The sequence below is a fragment of the Glycine max genome, chromosome 12 (genome assembly GCF_000004515.6).
Source record: "Glycine max cultivar Williams 82 chromosome 12, Glycine_max_v4.0, whole genome shotgun sequence".
Classification (NCBI taxonomy): Eukaryota; Viridiplantae; Streptophyta; class Magnoliopsida; order Fabales; family Fabaceae; genus Glycine; species Glycine max.
In genome coordinates, this window is record NC_038248.2 from 38,408,990 (window position 1) to 38,419,145 (window position 10,156).

General features: G+C 34.8%; 2 protein-coding genes across 2 annotated transcripts; both read right to left on the reverse strand.

Annotated features, from left to right (window-relative positions):
• Positions 1-904: 904 nt before the first annotated feature.
• LOC100802418 (heavy metal-associated isoprenylated plant protein 28) lies at positions 905-2,120 on the reverse strand. The gene is made up of 3 exons (XM_003540353.5): positions 2,018-2,120; positions 1,756-1,831; positions 905-1,562 (listed from the first exon to the last, which is right to left on the reverse strand). Exons 1-3 carry the CDS (start codon positions 2,021-2,023, stop codon positions 1,216-1,218), a joined length of 429 nt encoding a protein of 142 aa, XP_003540401.1. The 5' UTR covers positions 2,024-2,120; the 3' UTR covers positions 905-1,215.
• Positions 2,121-3,413: 1,293 nt separating this feature from the next.
• On the reverse strand, positions 3,414-9,658 carry PEPC4 (phosphoenolpyruvate carboxylase). Its single transcript, NM_001250465.2, has 10 exons — positions 9,196-9,658; positions 8,299-8,693; positions 8,007-8,091; positions 7,209-7,431; positions 6,911-7,014; positions 6,735-6,822; positions 6,479-6,633; positions 4,969-5,967; positions 4,210-4,596; positions 3,414-3,883 (listed from the first exon to the last, which is right to left on the reverse strand). Exons 1-10 carry the CDS (start codon positions 9,361-9,363, stop codon positions 3,587-3,589), a joined length of 2,901 nt encoding a protein of 966 aa, NP_001237394.1. The 5' UTR covers positions 9,364-9,658; the 3' UTR covers positions 3,414-3,586.
• Between the last annotated feature and the right edge of the window lie 498 nt (positions 9,659-10,156).

Consider the following 10,156-nt stretch of genomic DNA (forward strand, 5'->3'; position numbering starts at 1 on the left):
ACGCGTTAGGATTAGAAATATGATATATCCCCGAGTAAGTCAACAATTACTGAGTCTGTGTGTGTAGAAATGATTATAAATATGAAGAATATTTTTATATGTTCGATCATAACTAAGTCATTGTGCTACCACAATATGACCCAAGTTATACCATTACAGTCAGATATAGACAAGATTGTGGCGTAGGATACATGGGCGAATAATTGATGGAAGGAAAATGAAACTTTGAAAGAACTAAAATCATTGAAATATACGTATGAGCCAACCAATCATGTAACAAGGGCATGGAAGAACCTCTTGACACAGTGTGTTTGAATTGCATTCAAAATTATGGAGCAACATGATGAGGTGGGTCAAATTTGATTTTGACTAAAAATTTACATGTTTGGTTATCTTTGTAGAATTGATTATGGTGGGAAAAAAAATCATGGAAGAGTTGAAATAAATCGAAATAATTTTTACTTTTACCAAAATTAATTGTAAATAGCTTTTGTCTTATTTATACTCGTATAATGCCCTCATTTGTAGCATGAAAAATTAAATTTCGTGACTTTGGTTTCAACTTGTTTTGGGGGCGATGGGCTGAATTGGGCATTTGGGCTTTCTTATCAAAATATTCGGGTTGTTTTAATTTTGCATTCAGAACCAAGCGCTGACATAGCCTTCATCAGTAGCATAGCACATGTTCAATTCTTCACTATTTTTTATCATCTGAATTCCATTTTCCAATCTACTAAAAAATCAGAACGAAGAAATATATATATAATAGACTTAAATAATTATAACATCAATAAAGTAATAAAATGGTAGAAAGCAAACATGAAAAGGTAAATGGAAAAAAAATCAACAAAAAGTTTGACAAAAGTTGATGAATACATCTTATGACATCATCAACCCTCGTTTTTTTATATTAAAAAGCATCATTATTTCTATAATTATGCTTAAACTAGTTGACTTCTACATTATGATGAACTCCATCACCATAAATGGATACACTTCCACGCACGTTGAATTGCAAAAGAAGCAAAGGTACATACATGACCTAAGAAAGCAAAACAAAACAAAAGGTGCATACTTGAGTCGTTCAAAAGATAATTAATAGTCAAACTGTGGAGAGAGACCGGCATTCATAGACATATTTTAATTAATGCCTCATACATTTTATATTTAAAAAACTATATAATTTTTTGATTGGTATCAGCACATATGATATAATCACATGATGGCACAAGCGTGAGGATTGTCATCACTAAAAGTGGCACCAGTTTGATAGCCAAAGATGGAAGATTGTGAGGGGTAGTTATAATAGCGAGGATCACTGCTATCATAACCATGTTTGTAATAGTTATAAGATGAGGAAGTTTGAGAAGCATAATAGTTGATAGGGCCATTGCAATGGTGCTGTTGAACATATTGGTTCTGAGAATCCGTTGTGTAAGGAAGTTGCCAGAGTTCAGCCCTACGGCCAGTTTTTCGAACCGTTTTCAGAACCTTCTTTTGGTCAGCATAGCCATTCACAGTCACCTTTTGCAAACTCATGTCTATTTCAATGTCATCCACGCCTTAACAAAACCACACAAAAAAGGGTAGAAAATTTACTAAATTAGATCCATGAAATGAGTAATCAATCAATTGATCTAGATTTTGTCTACATGACTTGTGACATTTTTCTTTTTTGCATCATTAGCTACATATTTGTGATTGTAACATACAATTTGTGATTGCAAAAGATATTTTTATACATATATGGTATACCTTTAAGTTTTTGTAGTGCACTTTTCACTTTGTTTTCACATCCAGGGCAATCCATGTGTACTCTCATTTCTATGATCTGAAGATAGAAATGAAAAAAGATAATCAAATATGGGATAAAAAAGAGACGGACAAAAAAATATTGTGTGAAACTATGAACAATATTATTCAAAAGAAATCGAGAAAAAAAAACATTGATTTGAATCCTTGTGTATATATAATCCTTGTACATCCAAGGAAGGATAAAGAAAGTGATATTGCTTACCGTCATGTTGCTCTTGATGAAGTAGAATCTCTTGGATGATATTGATGTATCTTTTTGTGAGCTTTTAGGAAATGCAATCCAATACTATTGAGTTTGAATTGCCTCTAGCCAGCAAATATATATATATATATATATATATATATATATATATATATATATATATATATATAGAGAGAGAGAGAGAGAGAGAGAGAGAGAGAGAGAGAGAGAGAGAGAGGTGCTAATTCGATGACATGGTGCCTCATCTAAACTCGTCCTGGGATATGGGTTCATTTTTTTTTTTTGGTGCATTAGATTAGATAAAATATAATTTTTGTGCAAGCCTTGTTGCACCGACCTTTACTTGTTATTGTTAATTTGGAGAATTGAGATTAGAAGTTGTAGCTAAGGGCAAATGCATGTTGCTTGATTGATGGAGCAGCAACCTCAATATCACATGCATTATAATGCCGCTGGAATTAATTATGCATGTATATAGATCCAAGTCCAATTCAATATGGGTGTTTGACTTTGTGTTTGTACTTTGTATAGATAGCCTATCTCCATTTCCCTTATTAACAAGAAGACAATTTCGTAGTGATGCAGTTTTTCAGTTTTTCTTTTTCCAGACAAGCAAGTTTAATAATTTCTTGGATATGGTAAGTATTCAAACATCAATTTTTAAATATGAGAACCATAGTTTTTGTTTAATGAGTTTTTTTTTTTTTATAAGTTTTTCTCTTGATTTACATGTACAACTTGCTAAAATTTGTGATTCTCAGTCAATTTTAAGTGATACTGAGTGTTAGATAGTGAATATCACCAACCTAAGCGCATATTTTTAGAAATACTCAAAAGAACATTTATATTTATATATAATAAAAAAAAGAATACTAATTGATACTTAAAAAATAAGACAGTATTCCACCATAATTTCTATCCAAAGTATACTTCCATCATCCCTGATTAAATAAATAACTATCAAAAACTTCTATAATAATAAATTGTTATATGTGATAAAGTAATTAATTTTATAATAATTATTTTAAAAATTATATCTAAAATCATTTTTAATTAGTTAATAGTGTAAAAGAGAATTTCTGGTTAATGTGTAAAAATATTTTCAAAAGTATCAAAACTAATCTCCTTAAAAAAACACAGAGCTTGGTTAAGAGAGAATTGGAAAAACTTTACATTAAAATTATATCAAAATTAAACTGTTATAAAATTGTTCTAAAATCATAAAAGCAGGGGACAGTTTCAAATAAACCCTACTTACAATTCTGTGTACTAACCAAACTCCAAAACCATGTCAAAGAAAATGGAGAAGTAATATAATAGAGGAGTGCTATTCTAGCATTTCTCACTATCATACGAGAATGGTAAGAGGTCAAGAGGAGAGTCCACGTAAAGACTTTGACCAAAACCTTGTTTTATTGTATGATGATACTATATTGATAACAACAGAGGAACAATTATTTGATATTGGTGGAAATCTGTCGTAGACATAATAGGTTATAATGCTTATATATCCATGAAACAATCACAACACACATCATATAACAAGAAAAACACCACTTCTATGGCAACTTAACCGGTATTTTGCATTCCAGCAGCAATACCCTTCATTGTCAAAATAAGGGTGTCCTCAAGACCAGGAGCATACTCGCTTTTGGGGTTAAGTTTAACAAGCTCTGCTGCTGGCTTGCTTGATTCCATGTAGTCCTTTGACAAGTGTGGCCTCAACTTCACATGGTAGTCAGGATCACGAATTCGCTTCAATGTGTAAGCTTGCAACACATTGAGGGTTGTGATGTATGAGTCACGAAGACGAAGTCTTTGCTTCAAGTAGGGGTCTCCTTCAAGAATATCCTTGTGCCCAGCAACCTATAAATAAACAAGATTTATTAGGCCTGAACTAGGCAGAGAATTATGACATGATTCAAAAGGCCATAGCAATATAGCATGCTTCTAATTTGCCCCTCATCTTTATGGACACAATTTAAAATGTTCGCTCCGGATAGACTTTGATATCATCTTAGATTTTAACCTAATTCATCCCTAAAAATTGTCTTGCCTGAGGGGTGTCTAAAGACTAAACTCTATAAGCTCTAATCAGACACTATTTTTATTCAGCATAGACTTGGGTTTCCACATGTAGTCATCAAGATATTATGACAAATTGACAATTAGTAAATGCTAATTAAAATTACCTGGAGGAGAAAGCTCTTGGTTTCTTCGTATTTAGCTCTTAAATTTTCTCCAAATGGACGCAGCTCTTCTGATACTAGGAGTTTGTCAAATAGGGCTGCAATCCCCGGGTCTCCCTTAGCAAACACCATCTCAACCAAGTCCAGGGTGACCCTGAAGAAAGGCCATTGATTGTACATGTCCTGAAGCATTTGGAGATTCTTCGGATCTTTCTCAACTACATGCTTAAATGCTGACCCAAAACCAAGCCACACTGGCAAATGAAACCTCGTTTGTGTCCATGCAAAAATCCAAGGAATAGCACGTAGTGATTCAATTCCTCCACTTGGCTTTCGCTTTGATGGACGACTGCCAATGTTCATTCTTCCATACTCCAACTCAGGAGTTGCCTGCAGTGCACAATATTCATAAATGAAACAGAATCAAAGGAAAGAAATTACAGTGTCATAAGTATTTTCATTAGTTAAATGACTCCAAAGGAGGGAAAAAGAGCATACACCATGAATTTTATAGAGTATTGAAATGAAAATTGTCAAGAGTTTAATTAGAATGCGCACAGTCACTCAATGACATTGTCGTGGATAGTAACTTAGTAAGTTTATTGATTTTTATAATAACTGCTTTAAAAGTCAAATTATGACTACCTTAACCAAGTTATCATTTTTGTTTCAAATTACCAACCATTTAAGCTACTAGATTTTTCGAAGGGTATCTTCTAAGCAAAGGTTAACAACTGAAGACTGAGTATAAGCAGCACTTACACATCTGAAATATTCAACAAAACGAGGTTCTTTGAAAACAACAGAGCGATACTCCTTTGTTGCAATGACAGCCATTTCATCCATGAGGGCACGCCATTCGGGTTTCGGTGACACAGGAGGATGCATGCCATGCTCAAGTGTAGCTGCAGTGAAGCGCTGAAGTGTTCTAAAGCACAAGTGTTCCTCTCCAAAAGACTGCTCAATGACTTCACCCTGAACCGTTACCCGAAGTGAGCCATGAATGGTGTCTGGTGGCTGAGACAATATAGCAAGATGAGTTGGACCTCCTCCTCTTCCAACAGTCCCTCCTCTCCCATGAAACATTGTAAGTTTAACACCATACTCCTTAGCAACCTTCACAAGTTCTTCTTGAGCCTTGTAAAGCGCCCAAGCCGCAGAAAGACGGCCTGCATCTTTTCCTGAGTCTGAGTACCCTATCATAACTTCTTGCTTCCCATCAATGCGGTTTCTGTACCAATCTATAGAGAAAAGACGTGCCACCGCAGCCGGAGCGGCCTCAAGATCAGCAAGCTTTTCAAACAGTGGCACCACCCTTAGTGGCTGCTTCACATGGCATTCACGTTGTAAAAGCTCAACAGCAAGCACATCAGATGGGGATGTTGCCATTGATATGATGTAGGCACCGAAGTTGTCTGAGGGAAGCTCTGAAATGACACGGAATGTTTCCAAAACATCGGTGATTTCTTCTGTTTTGGGAAGGTCATGGCCAAAGAGAGGGCGCTTTCCACTGAGTTCAGACAAGAGCCACTCCTGCCTCTTTTCCTCGGGCCACTCTCGGTATGATCCAATGTCTAAGTGTTTTGTGATTGCATCCATAACATCAGTGTGCCTATCTGACTCTTGACGGATGTCAAGTCTCACTAGTGAGAGTCCAAATGTGGAAACTTGCCGCAGGAAATCAAGGAGGCTTCCATCTGCTATTGGTCTGTCACCACATGCACAGAGTGACCTGTAGCATAGTTCAAGGGGCTCCAGAAACTGCAAGAGAAAAATTGAAGGTTGTAAAGTTTTAGTGTGTTATGTATCTGATTAAAATTTGCATGAGAACATACTCATATTTGGTTGAAAGAACTGTTTGCAAGTTGCAACTTGAACTATTCAATATTCATAATAATGATTAGCAATGTGCAACTGTCTAAGCAGTTTGATAACCATGCTCTTCTCATATTTTTGTTGAAAAAAATCCATTAATAACCATATTCAAACAACTGAACCTTCCCATAATCAAGAACCAAAACAGTCTTTAGGGATGGGAACATCCAGCACTGCTAGTAATGTAAATTGTCACAAGTTTTAGTGCTTCTACATTCCCATTGGATAAACCTCAAGAATATGATATTGGTCGGTCATTGATTAAACCAAAAAATTAGAACATACTATAAATAAGAAAGTAACTAATCATGTCACTACAAGGCAATTTCCTTTTAAGAGTTAAGTTTCTATTAACCTTATCTTTAAACAGTTTGTAGAACTGTGGTGAAGATAATACCTGCTCAACGTTAGTGAAGGTTGTCTCCTCAGGGATATCAGATGTCCCATTGGCTAATAAATGGCGAGCACGTTCCCGAATGTTATATAGTTTGTCTCTGACATCACCAAGAATAACACGATATGGCTCATTTGGAGGAATCTGTTTCCAAAACTCTGCAGCAATTAAGAATTCATTACACGGACATTCAAGATCAATTGAAATTTACTCACCAAATTCATTACCAATAAAGATTTCAAATGTATCTGTGACATACCAATATAATGTTTTGCATCTCTCTTTGAGGACCTATGGAGTTCATGAGCACGAACACGTAGCTCGTCAGTGCAACGCCACATAGACAACTGCAAAAGCAAAAAAAACCAATAAGTCAAGAGTCATGTCCAAAAGGTAGAAATAAATTATCAAGACAATGACCAGCATATTGGATACCTCAAACATGAGATCCTCTATCTGAGAGAAGTACATATTAGCAGCCATCATTCTAGCCAGCAAACACACATCCCTTGTAACTTCAGGGGTTACTCTAGGATTACCTACAATGCAAATTAGACATTTTGTAAGATAGAAACCAATAAGTATATTACAAGCCACATCTCTGAGGCAGTGTCCCAAACTGAAGTTGAAAAAGATATACATATGAACATTTGGGGACAAAAAGTAAGGAATTGTAACAAAGAGGTTAATAAAAATGCTTGTTTCATTAATTTCTTAGGGAAAAGAAAGATACCATCACGGTCTCCTCCCATCCAAGAAGAGAACTGAATAACAGGAGCATTATATGGGACACGTTCATTAATTCCAATGTTCTTCAGAGCTGTATCTACCCGACGCAGAAACTGTGGTACACCTTTCCAAATTGTCTCATGAAAGTAGCTCATTCCTGCCCTCATCTCATCTTGTGGGGTAGGAGGAGTCCTTCGAATTTCATCTGTGCGAAATGCAGCTTGAATCTGCACTTAAGACAAAAATCATTAGTGCTGAAACTTTGTCATATATAATTCTAAAAGAATATTTGCAACCATAAAATCCATTCAAAACTTAAGGAATAATGGCAAGTTGGCATCAAAAGTTTTATTTAACTGAAAATAAGAGAGAAAGGAAAATCAAATGGAGCATCCAAATTAATACAACTTGAGTTTAACACCTAACCGATAACAACGATGACATAGAAAACTTCTAAGGTTAAAATATAAATTCTACCTGCCATACTATTTATGTTAAAAGAGCATGCTATTACACAGAAATTATTCAATGCCAACTATATGCATAGGCATACACCATATATGATTCAGATTATTTTAGCCCCGGAAAAGAAATAATGTTATCTATTATCAAATAAATCATTTGGCCATCATGTCTAAATTCCATGATATTGTGAATGTCTACAGGAAATATCATTCTCAATCACAATGTTTATTAATTAATAACTAGAAACTATAGGTAAGTATCAATCAACTCAGAATTATCAGGATGTGAAATCTGTGACTGACAGAATTATATATTGTATATGGAATCAAGAATGCACCTCTCTTTGTAAAGCCTCATCAAGTTCCTGCTTATCATCTGGTGTTATGTCCTTAGCATATAATTGTGTCAAACAATTCCTTATCCTGAAGAGAATGATCACCAACAGAAATAATTAGCCTCAATGCAGAAATTGCCACAATGCTAGAAATAGTATACTATATACCATGTCCTGTCATTACAGATCAATGATTTCCATTTTCCAGTGTATCAAAATATAAATGCAACAATGAATGAACTACCATAACACCTTAGTTAAAACAACTAAGTATCAGTTAATGTAACAGATATACCTTCCATGCTTTTGCAGCAAAGATCTGCGAACAGACTGAGTAGGATGAGCAGTTAGAACCAAATCCACAGTTTGGTTCTTCAAAGCATCAAAGATTTCCTGGGGTGTCTTCTTCAGTTGAGCCACAAGCTTCTTGAAGGTCTCTTCAATGTCTGACTCAGTAATGGCAGAGTTCTCATCAGCAAAATCACCCTTCTTCAGTAACTTGATCCTTCTTCGATACGCAATTTGAACTTCTTCTGCCAAGTTGGCCAAATTGAGCATGTGAGAAAATGACTTGGCAATAACAATTGAATCCCCAGCATCAAGACCCGTCAGCATATTCCCAAGTTCCTCCAACTTTTCAGGCTTATGCTCTCCTTCGTACTCAGCTGACAGCTCGTAACAATCTTGGACCTATCAAGCATCAAACCACTAAAACTCTTAGCCACAAGTTCACACACACAGAGAATCATGAAAAGAGAACAGAACAGACATTCAGGGCCCATTACCCATGTGAAATAACGTACTAAAATAAGGATTATGAAAATTATATTAACTTCAACTTTGATGAATTGTAATTTGGTAAACTGTGTACGAGAAAGCCGATATGATAGTGGAATTGGAATAGATATAATTATATAATCAACTTAAGAATGAGGTTATATTATATATCACCAAAAATAGAACTTCTACACCAGAGAATCAACATGAGAATAGACACCCATATGAAAATTATGGTAATATCAGGTAATTTTGTTAAACAATAAATTTGCAATATGCACTCCAGTTTCCTAGACAAAAAAAGTTCCTTCTCACAAAAATTGAAGTGGGGTTCCATAAATCCATTGATGTTGGCTAAAAAACTCATATTTTTCACAAGCAGAAGACAGAAGTAGGAAGAGATTTTTGACAGTACCGTTTGTCTGATATCTTCACCATGCAAATCCTGAAGAATGTCAAGGAAACGATCCAACAACAAGGCATCATACTCAACGAGTTTGTCATCATCAGACACCTTGCGTGGCGCCAGCAACCTCAGTTGAGCATCAATTGAGGCCATCTTCTCGATGTTACGAGCAGCCATAATCTAAGTATCTTCTTTGTTCTCCACACTCTTAACTGAACCAACCAATATGAACCACGAAGTTGGCAACACTTTGTGTTGTGTTATGACCTCACTTGAATTATGAAGCAAGAAATGTTGGAAACAAATAAGAGGGTGAGAGGAAAATCCCGTGAGAACAGAGATGAAAGATTTTGAAGGTAGGAAGGTAATAGGGTCCTTATGATCTCTGCACGGGAAAGTGAACAACAACCTTCAACCACAAACAATAACTGATAACAAGCTAGCGCCTGAGATCACGGAGAAATGTCATGTGAAGCAAAAAGGACTTCTCAGAGTTCAATTTATAGAGAGTAAGGCACAGTGTGTACAAAAAAAAAAAAAAAGAGGTTGATAACTTGATAATTGATATAAGATAAGATAAAAATTACTTGGTATATTTAATCTAATAAGTGTAAGTTAAATTTAACTGGACTTTTTAGGTTGTTATGATTTGATAGGACTTATTATCATCTGGGGTTCTAAATAAATCTATCTTGATAAGAGATATGAGAATATAGTGAATGATCTGTTTGCAATTTTATGATGTGACTCGCATAGTTTGAATTGATTTCGATATATTTATTAAAAAGTTGGAGTTTATTTAAAATTTATTTAATTTAAAAGTTAAATTTTGAATTATTCAACAAAAACTTTAATGCTGGTAGATTAATTTATTTATAAATATAAATAAAATACTTATAAATATCAGAAGTATTTAATTTTATTTTTGTTATATTAAATCGTTTCTATAATGTTTTTAAATTATATTTTT

Coding starts and splice junctions, on each gene's coding strand:
- LOC100802418 (XM_003540353.5), bottom strand. Junction 1,563..1,755: donor TGCACTACAAAAACTTAAAG/GTATACCATATA, acceptor GGTTTTGTTAAG/GCGTGGATGACATTGAAATA.
- PEPC4 (NM_001250465.2), bottom strand. CDS start 9,363: ATGGCTGCTCGTAACATCGAGAAGATGGCCTCAATTGATGCTCAACTG. Junction 7,432..8,006: donor ATGAGGCTTTACAAAGAGAG/GTGCATTCTTGA, acceptor TCTTAAGTGCAG/ATTCAAGCTGCATTTCGCAC. Junction 4,597..4,968: donor TTGTTGAATATTTCAGATGT/GTAAGTGCTGCT, acceptor TGTGCACTGCAG/GCAACTCCTGAGTTGGAGTA.